Here is a 14,469-nt window from a genome sequence, read left to right on the forward strand (position 1 = left end):
TTCTTGTTTCTGAATTTCTCACAGAGGGAATTGATCCATCCAAACACCAAATTGGTGTTTCCATGGGGGAAGGAGAGTCTGGGGCTTTCTGTTGTACCATCTTGCAGATGTCACCCAACATAAATTTTTAAAGTTATTTTTAAAGCATACTTTACAGAAGCAGATATAACTTTATCATTTGACTTTTAACTCTAAAAATAATTGACCCATATAGAAAACTGCTTTCTTTATAGTTTTCAGCTTTTTGAATATTTTTGTTTTTAGCTATAAAGCATTTTCTTTTTCCTGTTGGCTTACATATGCTGGAAAGAAGTTGTGCCAAGTGAGAAGCTACAGAAATATTCCAGTCAAAAAATTGTTTTTTCTCTTGGTCAACTGGAATGAAACGTAAGTTTAATCTTTATTTTGGCAGTATCATTTATGTAATAAAGATCAAGGATTCTTTTTTCTCTTTTTTTTTAAAGTGGAAGGTGTGATTTTTTTAAATATTGCCAGTTGATGTGATTCAGTGATATGACAGATATGCTCATACTAATAGATAACTGACCATACAGTTCAACAGATTAAAAGTCCATTTAGAAATCTATACAAGTGTCCAATCCACATTACCAAACTGATCAAAAGGGAAATTGGAAAAAACAGAATTATTAATCATTCACGGACTGTGGATATAAGAGATACCCTCTATTTGGGGTTGGGGGAAGTAGATTCCAGGTATAACAATAAAGAAAGAAATCACCTAATAACATGTAATCTTCACTTCCCCATGAAAGCCAATTATAAATTTATTTAAAGTCAAGTTTTTTTATAATAATTATCTATGCATGTGCAAACTACCATCTAATTTTGGGTGATTGGCTCCTAGTTTCTCATTTTAGAGACACTTATTAAATCAAGAAGGAAAAAAGTACCTTCTTGACACAGTTCATTCCTTCTTGCTCTCCTCTGTCCCCTTCCCTTCACCTCAAGTCTTTACTCAGAATCTCAGGGCGTTCATAGGCCCTATCTATGGCTATTTCATGATTATTTCCACTTTTTCTTGCTGTTCCTATGACACTACTCCACTAGCTTTCAATCATTTCTCTGGGGTCGCCAATGCTACACTGACAGTGAATTTTCTTCCCACCTCAAGTAAAAGAAAACCAACCTATGTCTCATGCCCCTTTTACCAGATCTGGCTTTCTTGGAAGATGATTTGATTCCCCAGTGTTGTTCTTTTTCATTGAGAAACATGTGCCGAAATTTCTGGGACTCCAAGGATGGTGTTAGAACCACTTATCCTAATCTTAGTGTTACTGCAATCAATGGAGACATGACATGTAGCCTTCAATTTTTACGTACTCCATGGTTCCTTCTATGCAAAAGCAATTCCTCCTTTTACTAGGACTATGACATTTATCTTCCCTTCTTTGCTTAGGCTCTTAATTCCCTTGACCAAAGACCCGATATTCAATTACAAAGTCCTCTTCTATTGCACAGAATGAATTCTGCTTGTGAAATTCTTCAGTGTTTCCCCAATTCTCATAAGGTAAAACACAAATCCTTTAGCACAGCATACAAGGCTCCCAGTGGTTTGGCCCCTGCCTATCTCTGCACCTTTATTCTGAAGTTAACCCCACTCTATGGCCCTGCATCCAGTCATTCTGCATTCGATCTATTTACCCTAACTATAAACTGAGAAGTCATGCCTCTGCTAGGGGTCCTCCATCTGTCAAGAGTACAGTGTCTTTACTGCCCATCTTGGGAACACCTAATTATCTTTTTTTTTATGTTATGTTAATCACCATACATTACATCATTAGTTTTTGATGTAGTGTTCCATGATTCATTGTTTACATATAACACCCAGTGCTCCATGCAGAACATGCCCTCTTTAATACCCATCACCAGGATAACCCATCCCCCCCACCCTCCTCCCCTCTAGAACCCTCAGTTTGTTTCTCAGAGTCCATAGTCTCTCATGGTTCATCTCCTAATTATCTTTCAAGACACTCTTTCACCTTCTCTGTAAACTCTTCTTTGTATCATTAGAAATAATTGGCCACTTTTCTTTTGTTGGTTGATGGGAACCTCAATCTATTTTCTTATGGTCCCTTCCTGAATGTGTTTGCTTATATTTCTGTTTGCTTTTGCCAAATGATACAAAGATCTTTTTTTGTGGCTTTTGTCATTTTTATTTTCAAACTCCACGCTTATACATTCAGCATGTCTAAAACAGTACTCTTTAGCTTACATTCCAAACTTGTTCCATCCGTGGATAGCCACCCTGGACTATCATTTTCAGTGCCAGTTGTTCAGGTCACATCTTTACCCTGAATCTCCTTCTCTTAGATCCCATGTCCAGGAAATCCTACAGGCTCTCCCTTCAGAATATTTCCAGACTCTTCTCATCACTTTCTTTGGTCTAGGCCCTCATTCTCTCTCCCCTGAATTACCACAGTATCTATATAATGGTCTCCCTACTTCTCTTGCACCGCTATAGTCCTTCTCACACAGTGGCTAAAGTGACTTCTTTTATTTTTTTTATTTTTTTTTAAAGATTTATTTATTTATTTGAGAGAGTGAGAATGAGAGAGAGAGAGAGTACATGAGAGGGGGGAGGGTTGGGGGAGAAGCAGGCTCCCCGCTGAGCAGGGAGCCCGATGCGGGACTCGATCCCGGGACTCCAGGATCATGACCTGAGCCGAAGGCAGTCACTTAACCAACTGAGCCACCCAGGCGCCCTAAAGTGACTTCTTTTAAAATGTAAGTCAGGCTATGCTATTATTCTGTTTGAAAGTCCTGAAATGGCTTCCTGTTTCACAACACAAAAATCCTTACAAGGCTGTATTGTCAAATATCAATATTAAAAGGAGAGTTCTAAACATTGTGACTTTATTAAATCTCCCATTTTTCACTATGAAAAACTTACTCTGGTCTTAGGGAAACTATCTCATATAGAAGGAAAAAAGTTTCAGAAAATTTTTCGTGTTTATTCATTTTTTCAGCAGTAGAATAAGGTAAATGTATGGTTAAAACTTGCAGTCTATGCCAGCTGCTTGCATAAAAAGAAGCAATTCAACTTCACTTACTGATTTGTCCCTTTAAGTGTTTTTCTCCTTTTTTTGGTCTAAAAGTTCATTCCTTTGATTTTTCGATAGCTGTGTAGAAGGTTAAAAGAGAGATTTTCCAATGAATGTGAGATTATTCTGGCTTTAAAAATCCATAGGTATTCAAGAAATGAATAAATAACTATTCAGAGAGCATGTATTCTTTCCTAGAAGAATTTATTCTTATTAATAAAAAAATGACAAAATGGAGATTGACAGTAACTATCCACTGTAACTTATTGAATTTTTGTCATTCTTGAGGTGAAAGCTCACTAATAAGTGAAGTTAGACATGAAGAAGCCAGACTCAATGAGAAAAAGAACATTCTAGATTAGGTGAGGAATACAGTGAAATTATAGCTTTCATTCTAGCACAGACACATGAAAACTGAATAGAAAATCAATTACAAGTAAAAGAGAACATTCAAGAAATTACTGTGCATTCCACAAGAACATCAACATTTTATGTTGAGTTTCAGAACTTCTTCTAAGCTGAGAAGTATGTCCACATTATCTTAAGTGGATATTATGAGTGTGAAAGAATATGAAGGTAAAGAAAGACTTTTAAATATCTAAATATAAAACAAATTAATTTTTTAATAATCTAAACTTTGCTAATCTTGAAAAAATAGATTTTCTTTACCATAGTCTTCATTTTATTTCCCTTCGCTACATTTAACTAGATTTAAATTTCATCTGTCTACAATGGCTAATATAAATTATTACTTTATTGATTGAATAATGAACGTATTACTGATGTATTGCTACCATTTGCCACCTATTATCTTATTCAATGTTTGATCCATTATGTGGATAAGGAAAATTGAGGCTTATTAGTCATAGGGCCGATATTTGAATGCAAATGTATCCAGATCCAAACTTCTCACTTGTCCTCTCCACACAGCTTACATATTGACATCTCAGAATTAATATTAAGCAATTATATCATGCCTTAAACTGCACATATTACCCCATCTCAATTTCCTTTTTATTTTATATTTCTGTATCAGTTAAAGTTATCAACTATAACATAATCTAGAAGCCTAGAATTCATCTTTAATTCTTCATTGTCCTATTCGACTAATATGCTGTCAATCAAATATTAGTTATTCATTTTGCCTCTAAAATAGCTCTTCTGTCTTCTCTCTTGTTAGCTGCTTTATTGGCACCCAGGATCTGGGGTTCTTTATCACAGGGAAGAGCATATTGGGGAGATGGGTGTGTACTGCCTCAAAATCAGTATGGTCACTAGCTGAATTGACACCTCATTATTTCTTAGGCTGGATACTGACCCCCCACGCCACTCATAAAAGGGGGTCACCTATGTCTTATTTGACACTTTGAGTAAAGACTTCTCCCTAATATCCAGATTAGACAGCCAACTGCTACTGTGAGAAAATGCTCAATATTAACTGAGGCTTCAACTCAGCACCTTCCAATTGAACATTGGCTTTGGTCATCATCAGTCCTCTCCTAATTACCTACTGCTTAAACAATTTGATGTCAAAGTTCAACTGGGAATCACAAGTCCAGTGGATTCTGTTTATACTCCTCATACCTAATACCATCAGATATCATTACAATACAAGCTGTCCGATTTGCTCTTCCAGTCACTTTTTTTCTTTTCCCATCCCTTGGTGAAGCGGCTCCTGTGAGTCTTCACTTTGCTAACCTCTGTTTAGTTTTTCCATTTCTTCCTAGCATTCTCATTTTCTAGCAAACATATAAATTTCTTGATGTCTTTCATTTCCTTGTCTCACAAATAGATCTCTCCTAAATGCCATACTTGTCTTGATATTCTTATAATAGAATCTGATCATTTCTATATAACTGAGATGACTCCAAAAAGGAAAGAAAAATACCCTTCTCCCTACCCTCCATTAGAGACCTCAGATCACACTCTCAACTTTCTGTCAAAGCTTTTTCTTCTTGGACACTTATGCCACCCAGGTGTACCCCTCCCAGTCTTTATAGTATCATTTGTAACCTCACCTTGACCTATCCAGAAATTGGTATGTCCATTATGTTTTAGCAATCATCCCCCAAAAGCCTGGGGATCTCTTACCCAGAACGGTTCACATTTAAAATCATAAACAACTCTCTATACTTTTAGCTGTCTTGTTCAAATATTCCCTTTTGCCATTAAGAAAAAACTCAAATTCCCTTGCCTGGCATACAGAGTTCTTAAGCATTCTGGCAACTACCTACCTTTTTCAATGACATCCTCTATAACTTCCCCAACCAACTTGACCACATCTCTCATTCTAGCCATAATGAGCTACTCACCATTTCTCAGCTACACTTAATCTTTCCGTGAATGAATGACCTTGTCTATGTACTTTTCTCTTCTTGGAATATTCTTTTCCAAATCTCCATCTAATTATAGCCAACTTACTCTTTAAGACCCATTTCAAGTTATTTCCTTCCTTCCCCCATTCCCTAAGACAATATTAGTCATTCTTTCTTCTGTGTTTACAAAGAGTAAATGCATAAGTCATTATAAATTTTAAAAATAAGCTTACATGTCAAAATTATAATTAAAGCAATCGCCATTGATTGAATAACGCATCTCATTACTCTATGTATTTCTGCCATATTTCCATTTTTACAAGATCAAACACAAAAGTTCAAAAGGATCCATTGTAACTGCGTAGATAATCTACTTTTTTTTTTATTTTAAGGATCAATTTTCCTCTTGAAATAAAGTCACTTCCAAGGGAATCCATGCTCACTATAAGATTGTTTGGGATTGTCTATGCAACCAATAATGCCAATTTATTGGCTTGGACTTGTCTTCCATTGTTTCCAAAAGAGTAAGTATATCATTTGTTCTTAATAAAGCTCTCATACCAATAAAAAATCTCCTTGGAAATGACTATTTTGCAGTATGTGGAATAATGAGAAAATCAAGAAGACATTTTATTCCAAAATTGAAATAGCTCAATATAAATCATGACTATTGAAAGTGGAACTGAAAAGCAAAACTGTAGAAATGGCTTTAGAAACAGGCTTCATGCTCAACTTGTCAACTGTGTCATTTATAATAAAAAGGTATTGGCATGACCAATTTCAAATGCTTTTCCTTCTCTGACCAGCCAATTTCTCTGTCATTAGTAATTCAGAACGACTTAGATCAATACTGTCATTTAGAAACAATGTGAGTCATGGAATTCTGGCTGAAGTAAAATTATACAATGTAACTGGTCTGCTGATCTTTTATTGCCAAGAAGAAAATATTTGGTAACTTTAAGATGAAATTTTTCAGAAAAGTAAACCAACTATGAGTTCAGATATTCTATCAGAACTAATGGCCATTGCAAAATTAACTGTTGACTTAACCATAAGGATTTGGAAAAATTAATACTTAGAATATTGATAAAGTCAATTACATGGTTTTCTATACTATTAAGGAAAAAATATTTCGATTAAATCAGCTTAGTTATCTTTCACATGGCAGGACTTGCTTTACAATCGAATTATAAAATACAGGACCTTCAAAAAATTAGAGTGTATATTGCTATTTTAATAGTTACAAAGAATGTTTATAACACAAAATGTGATAATATAATAATATAAATAATATAAAAATGCTAAGAAAATTCTTCATCAGTTTTTGTTCCCAAATTTAGTCATTATAAATAAATTATGATCCAAACAAATTGTGGTAAATCTTTAAGATCATCTTTGTTGGATTAATTCTGATCTGGTGTGTGTGTGTGTTGCTCTATTTTTTGTTTTCATGTGTCCATTTCCTCGTATATGTTTCTTGATGACAGTAATATCTTTATCTTCGTAAGATCTGTCATCTAATATTGTAGCTCTTTTTTTAAAATTTTATTTATTTATTTATTTGACAGAAAGAGACACAGCTAGAGAGGGAAGTGGGAGTGGCAGAGGGAGAAGCAGGCTTCTTGCAGAGCAGGGAGCCCGATGCGGGGCTCGATCCCAGGACCCCGGGATCATGACCTGAGCCAAAGGCAGACACTTAACTGAGCCACCCAGGTGCCTCTAACATTGTAGCTCTTATAAATAGGCGATCAGTGGAGGTTTGTATATTAAATTGAACTAGAAAAAAATCAAACCCTATAGGAGATTTAGAATAAAGTAAAATTTCAAGTCTATAAGAAACTGTTTAGCCCTCAGGTGCCTGGCTGGCTCAATCGGTAGAGCATGCGACTTTTTTTTTTTTTTAAGATTTATTTACTTATTTGAGAGAGAGAGAGAAAATATGTGTGGGGGGGGGAGGGCAGAGGGAAAGAGAATCTCAAGCAGACTACCCACTGAGCATGGAGGCCAAGGTGGGCCTCTGTATCATGACCCTGAGATCATGACCTGAGCCGAAATCAATAGTTGGATGCTTAACTGACCGAGCCATCCAAGTTCCCCCAGCAGACAAGTTTTGATCTCAGGGTTGCAGGTTCAAGCCCCATGTTGGGTGTAGAGATTATTTAAAAATAAAAATTAAAAAAAAAAGAAATAGTTTAGCCCTAAAAGGAATACCTACTGCTGTTAGCAGATATTTCAAAAATCTTATTTGTGGGCTAAGAACTTTCATTACTTTCTCACTAGGAGCAGTTCTGCAAGTGCCCTTCCTTCTCTTGAGTGAGTTTCTTTAAAGTTTCAACTGCTGTATTTGTAACATCTAGCATGTTTGTAGAATAAAATTTCTAGCTATTCACTGAAAAAATTCAGTCCATTTTATTCCCTTCCATCATCTAATACATTACTTTGCACATAACATGCAATCAATAAACATTAAATATATAAGAAGTTTGGAATATATCTTTCAGACTAATCTTCAAGGTTTTTTTCTAGATGGTTATGATAGTAAAAATACTGCCTCCATGTTGTTTTGTCGTGTCTCATTTACCATTAGTAAACATTTTTATGTGAGTGCTCATCTGGAACTGATACTAGGTGGTGTTTTCCTAAGGGAAAGAGATTGAAATTGTGGATGATGAGACATCACATCAGAAAACAAAGCTTACTTCAAAGAGCACTTTGATAAGCATTTGTACATATATTTCTAAAAGAGCATTTCTCATGAAAAATCAGAAAATCTGCTTCTCTCCTGGGCTAAACAATTTGAAGAAATCCAGATCTTTTCAAGACATCAAAAATCCGTCACGTAGGGCAATTAGGGAATGTGATGACTCCCACTGTGTTCATTGCTCTGAGTGACAGAGATTTTAACCCAGTTTATTTGATGCAGATATTTCCAGATCACAGCAAACAGGTCACTTAATTTCATTTCCTTTCATGGAATGACCCCTGTCCATAAACATTTCATATTAAATCTGTCACTTATTACAGTTTGAATTGCTCATACCTAACCATGTGGAGCTGTCATTAGCACTTATATCTATTTTTCCAACCTACACACAACCTGAAAACATGCCGAATTAAAGGCTTCCTATCTCTTTGTGGTCTCCAAAAGTCGTTTTCAGAAGAACCAATGGGTGATTAAATTCAAATATATCAGTTATGGCTGCACCAGGAATGTCCACAAATAAAAATAAACTTAAACATTTTGAAGCACACAAATTCACCTTCAGATCTATAAAAACATCCAAAGTACAAAGGTAAAATTTTGCCCACAGAAGTTTTATAATCTTCTCTTTTGCAGATGGAATTTCCATTGCAGTTATATTCACAGTGCCTCCATACTGCAATAGGAAAGTGCTTTTCTTATCTCAACAATTTCTGTGAGCTAGCTTCCCTACTTAAGTTCAAAATAAATAGTGTGGTAGTTACTTAGTGTTTCTAAATTGTGATAAACTCCTTTACACAAAAGTCCTCAACATTGAATAATAGATTCTCCTGGGGAGATTTTAAAATAAATCCAAAACCCAAATATTCCCAAATATTGATTTAATTGATCTGCAGTGGGATCCAGGTATTGGTATTCTCAAAGCTCTCTGGGTGTGTTAAAGACCAGAAAAATTAAAATATTTTCAGATTTTCAAAAGAGACCCAAAATAAATCTTAATTTCAAAACAACTTGATTCCTTAGATTGTTGCCTAAGTAGCCAACCCTGACCCCACTGTATCTTATCATTTCAGATATATCCTCAAAATCAAAATAAAAAAGGTTGTGGATGGGAAGTCCTTATTATCTATCCTTCCTGTCCAAAAGAGACCCACAGAGCTCAAATAGTACAAATACCTCATTTACAGATGAAGATCTCTATGATAAAGGAAGGTTAAGGGACTTTTTATAAGTCACCAGGCTAGAATAGAACAAGAACCAGAATGCAAGTCTGACTTCTCTCTACATGTGTTACTACCTTAAGCTGCCCCCCTTCCTGCCCTTAGGTGTCACACCTTGCTCCACGAATGCACTGGGACAATCTCAACAATATACAAGAAGCTCCTGCCTCAGCTTTGCCTGTGCTCTGCTCTTGGGCATGAAACCTATTAGACCTATGATCAGCAAAATCCCAGAGTTTTATAACATCAAATCCTATGGACATGCTTGCTGCCCATATCCGGAGTCTTTTCTATTCTTGGTCCCAGAATGCCAAGCCATGATGCACATAAAATCCTATAACTAAAAGTGACAATAATTATTTTATTCAAACCATTTATTTCATAGCTAGAGGAACAGGGGTCCAAAGAGGGTCAACCAGCCCATCTGTTCTGGTGCCACAGATTTGAGGTTGGTTTTTCTGGGCATAAGAATTTATACAATATTGAAATCAAATAGATCCTTAAGGATATGCCAGAACAAATATTTTGAAATGTTATATTTAGCAGTGTGGCCCTTTTTCTAATGGTATCTAATTCAAAATCTCAGAGTATAAGAGTGATGACCAGTCCATGTGTTTTGTTGGGTGATGAATGGGAAAAGGGGAGAATTTAAAATCCTGGCATCCAATCTATTTGCCATCTCCTTACTACCTTTCTAACATGCACCTCCAACCATCAAGCCATATGAAGACAAATATAAAACTCCGTTAAAAACCACTGATTTTATCCAAGAAGTTCAAAGAAGTTAAACTTAGCCTACCTTATGAAGATGGGGTACAGATGTCTTGAAATAGTCTGATTTTTTTTCACAAAAGAAACTGTTTTCCATTTCCTATCTTCATCATGTTTTTAATTGTTTGCTTAATTTTAAATTGACTTAATAAACCTTCTCACAGTAGTAATATAAAAACTACTGTGGTCCCCACTGGCCTGGGTATTAAAAGTTTCCATTTTCATCTTCTTCCTGAGACCACCATCTTAGATGTGTTTTCTTCACATCTTAATTCCACTGATCATCTTCATCATCCCCATATTTTCTATTTACAGAAGTCTTTGGGAATTTATTAGAGATTACTGATATTAATATATTAGAATATATTAGATATTACAAATATCTATTTGTAGAGATATTTGCAATATCTCAAAAGATGTTTAAGTACAATCCATTATCAGAAAGTAAATTAGCTGGGGCACCTGGGTGGCTCAGATGGTTAAGCGTCTGCCTTCGGCTCAGGTCATGATCCCAGGGTCCTGGGATCGAGTCCCGCATCGGGCTCCCTGCTAGGCGGGGAGCCTGCTTTTCCCTCTGCCTCTACCTCTCTCTCTCTCTCTGACTCTCATGAATAAATAAATAAAACATTTAAAAAAGAAAAAAGAAAGTAAATTAGCTAATATTAAACATACAGAGAGCCCAAAGGATGGTGACAAACATCCTTTCCCTCTTGAATTGCCTTGAAACATGGGGTATATAAGCCTCACTTGGACAGCTAGAAGTTTATTCTCCCTATTCTCTATTGCTTGGTAAGTCTCTTCATATACATACTTGATTCAAATGTCCTGACTTCATTCTGCACAATATGTCTCAGGGTTAAGGCCATGGCAACTGTTAATCCAGACTTCATCCAAGGAGAGTAATGAAGATACTGATAGTTTTTCTTGAGTCCCTTCATCCACTGTAAGAATTAGCTTAGAACACTTAAGATTTTCAAAGTGAAGTATGGTCAAGACATATAAGTATAGTAAGGTCATAAGTGTAATTCATCATACAACTTAGATGTGAAGAAAAAAATGCAATAAATAAATCCCACTTTTCCTCATGAGCTCCTACCCTGTAACTAATAAGGAGAAAAAACTTTACATCAATGACAAAATATTAGTCAATTCAGTAATTTAAATAGTTCTTTTAGAAATATACAGCCTCTTTTGGATAAAACATTCAGTCACTCAGATAGCTTCCTGACACCCTGATTCTCTGTCTAAGAGGGTGTCTGGATTCACAGGATCAGAAAGGAACAGATGCTTTGGCCTGGTGGCTTCTGATATCCAAATCAAATGCACATTTTAAGCGGGTGACTGCTTGTTAGAGCTAGTGTAGCTCATGACTGGGGCTCTTCTAGCTTGGCTAGGGTTTACTGGCATTCCCTGAATGACTTGGGCTCTCTTAGGTACCATAGAGCCATCTGAGGTTTTACTGTGACTCCCAGTTGACATCAGCTTGGATTGTTTGATCAGATGCCCTTATCACAGAGACACCTTATCCCCACCACATGACCCCTTTTGGGGGACCCCTCACCCAGATATTTTTAGCTGTTTCTACATCTCATCCCTACTATACAGAAACCAAAGAGGGCCTAATGAAACTAAACTCAAGAGCTCCTTCTGTCTCTTTGCCATGTGGCCCCAACTTTAAGGTCACGACACAAGTAGGTACAGGAGTGGCTCAAGATGTGATTTTCCTCCAGAATTTGAAGCACAGAGTGCTAAAGGAGCAAGCACCCTCTGCCTTGAACTGTGCTCATTTATCTAACACTTCTCTGCATTTGCCTTCCAAAGGCAAAAGAGGGGGAAATTGGGACACCTATATCTGTCATACTCATTCTGTTTCCTCTTTCTCTATCTTCTGCTTCCCATAATCTCAAATTGCCAGAAAGTGGTGGCGATCTCCACCCAATATGCCACATTCTCCTTCTTCATTCCCGTTAACCCTTAACCATGGACAGAATATTCTCTATATACTATGGGGAATATTAACATCTGAGTCCTCCAAGTTTGGTGTTAGACATGCTCCTTCTTCCTCTTGCATTCTGCCTGAAGCTAATCTAAAATTTTTCCAGGCAGATGGATGCTTCAGACCATTTTGGGGAAGGTTATATACTCTATAATGAAAAATGAATTAATAATTTTCTAATCTTTATAGCATTAAGCTGACTTTTAGGTTGCTAATACCATCCCCTCTGGATTGTTACCTGAAAAACAAGTTTCACCAGCTGAAGGAGGTATGGAACAAAGGGATAAAGAAAATTCAAAATTCCTCCTGCTAGAAGAATAATCCTGGGTCTTATAAAAATATCTGTCCAATAATGTTTACAAATTATACCCCTTTGGGCAGATACTTTCTAACAATATCTTTAAACATGGAAAATAATCAAGCCTCAGAAAGCTAAAGGTTTAAAGAGAACTTTACTTGTTAGATTTTTCCTTCATATTTTTTGTAGTGTCTGTTAAAGGGAATAATGGAATTTGATAGTATTTTTTTTATTTTCAAGTTTTTATTTAAATAGCAGTTAGTTAACATAGAGTGTAATATTAGTTTCAGGAGCAGAATTTACTGATTCATCACTTACATACAATACCTGGTGCTCATCACAGCAAGTGCACTCCTTAATCCACATCACCCATTTAGCCCATCCCCCCCCACCTACCTCCCCTCAGCAACCCTCAGTTTGTTCTCTACAGTTAAGAGTCTGTTTTATGGTTTGCCGCTTTCTCTTTCTCTCCACTATGTTCATCTGTTTTGTTTCTTGAAATCATATGGTATTTGTCTTTGTCTTTCTTTGACTGCCTTATTTCACTTAGCATAATACTCTCTAATTCCATCCACATTATTGCAAATGGCAAGATTTCATTCTTTTTTAATGGCTGGGTAATATTCCATATATGTATATATACACATATATATATATACATATTTATATACATATATATATATATATACACACATACCACCTCTTCTTTATCAATTCATCAGTCGATGGACACTTGGGCTCTTTCCATAATTTGGCTATTATTGATAATGCTGCTATAAACATCAGGGTGCACGTATCCCTTTAAATCAGTATTTTTGTACCCTTTGGGTAAATACCTAGTAGTGTGATTCCTGGATTGTAAAGTAGTTCTATTTTTAACTTTTTGAGGAACCTCCATACTGTTTTCCAGAGTGGCTGCACAAGATTGCATTCCCACCAACAGTGTAAAATTTCCCTTTTCTCCGCATCCTTGCCAACATCTGTTGTTTCCTGTGTTGTTCATTTTAGCTATTCTGACCAATGTGAGGTGGCATCTCATTGTAGTTTTGATTTGTATTTCCCTGATGATGAGTGATGTTGAGCATCTTTTCATGTGTCTGTTAGCCATCTGGATGTCTTCTTTATGTCTTCCTTAGAAAAATGTCTATTCAGGGGGTGACTGGGTGGCTCAGTTGTTAAGCATCTGCCTTTAGCTCAGGTCATGATCCCAGGGTCCTGGGATCGAGCCCCCATCGGTCTCCCTGCTCAGCGGAAAGCCTGCTTCTTCCTGTCCCACTGCCCCTGCGTGTGTTCCCTCTCTTGCTGTGTCTCTCTTTGTCAAATAAATAAATAAAATCTTTAAAAAAAAAAAAAAGAAAAATATCTATTCATGTCTTCTGCCCATTTCTTAACTGGATTATTTGTTTTTTTGGGTGTTGAGTTTGATAAGCTCTTTATAGATTTGGATACAAACCCTTGATCAGATATATCATTTGCAAATATCTTCTCCCATTCCGTAGGCTGCCTTTTAGTTTTGTTGTTTGCTTCCTTCACCGTGCAGAAACTTTTTATCTTGATGAAGTCTCAGTAGATCATTTTTGCCTTTGTTTCCCTTTTTTTACCTATGGTGATGTGTCTAGTGAGAGGTTGCCATGGTCAAGTAGTCAAAGTAGTTGCTGCCTGTGTTCTCTCTTAGGATTTTTATGGTTTCAAGTCTCACATTTAGGTCTTTCACTCATTTTGAATTTATTTTTGTGTATGGTGTAAGAAAGTGGTCCAGTTTCACTCATTTGTTGAAGAGACTGTCTTTTTGCCATTGGAAATTCTCTCCTGCTTTGTCAATGAGTTCCATTGTGTTTGTTAGTAATTGTTTTATGTATTTGGGTGCTCCCAAATTGGGGGCAAAAATATTTACAATTGTTAGAGCTCCCTGTTGGATAGACCCCTTTATTTTAATACGGTGCCCTTCTTCATCTTTTGTTACAGTCTTTGGTTTAAAATCTAGTCTGTCTCATGTAAATATTTGCTACTCTGGCTTTCTTTTTATGTCTATTTGCATGACAAATATTTCTCCATCCCTTTACTTTCAACCTTCAGGTACATTTAGGTCTAAAATGAGTTTCTTGT

At 36.2% G+C, this 14,469-nt stretch overlaps 1 protein-coding gene across 1 annotated transcript in view; it reads left to right on the forward strand.

Annotated features, from left to right (window-relative positions):
- PIK3C2G (phosphatidylinositol-4-phosphate 3-kinase catalytic subunit type 2 gamma) overlaps nt 1-14,469 on the forward strand; it is a 344,412-nt gene that overhangs the window by 71,965 nt on the left and 257,978 nt on the right. The window contains 2 exon segments of the mRNA XM_088025563.1: nt 265-387; nt 5,770-5,901. Of these exon segments, the coding sequence (XP_087881689.1) occupies nt 265-387; nt 5,770-5,901 (255 nt within the window).

This window comes from Eumetopias jubatus, unplaced genomic scaffold (assembly GCF_037043125.1).
Source record: "Eumetopias jubatus isolate StellerSeaLion01/CBP00866 unplaced genomic scaffold, mEumJub1_p1.0 scaffold_8, whole genome shotgun sequence".
NCBI classification, from domain to species: domain Eukaryota; kingdom Metazoa; phylum Chordata; class Mammalia; order Carnivora; family Otariidae; genus Eumetopias; species Eumetopias jubatus.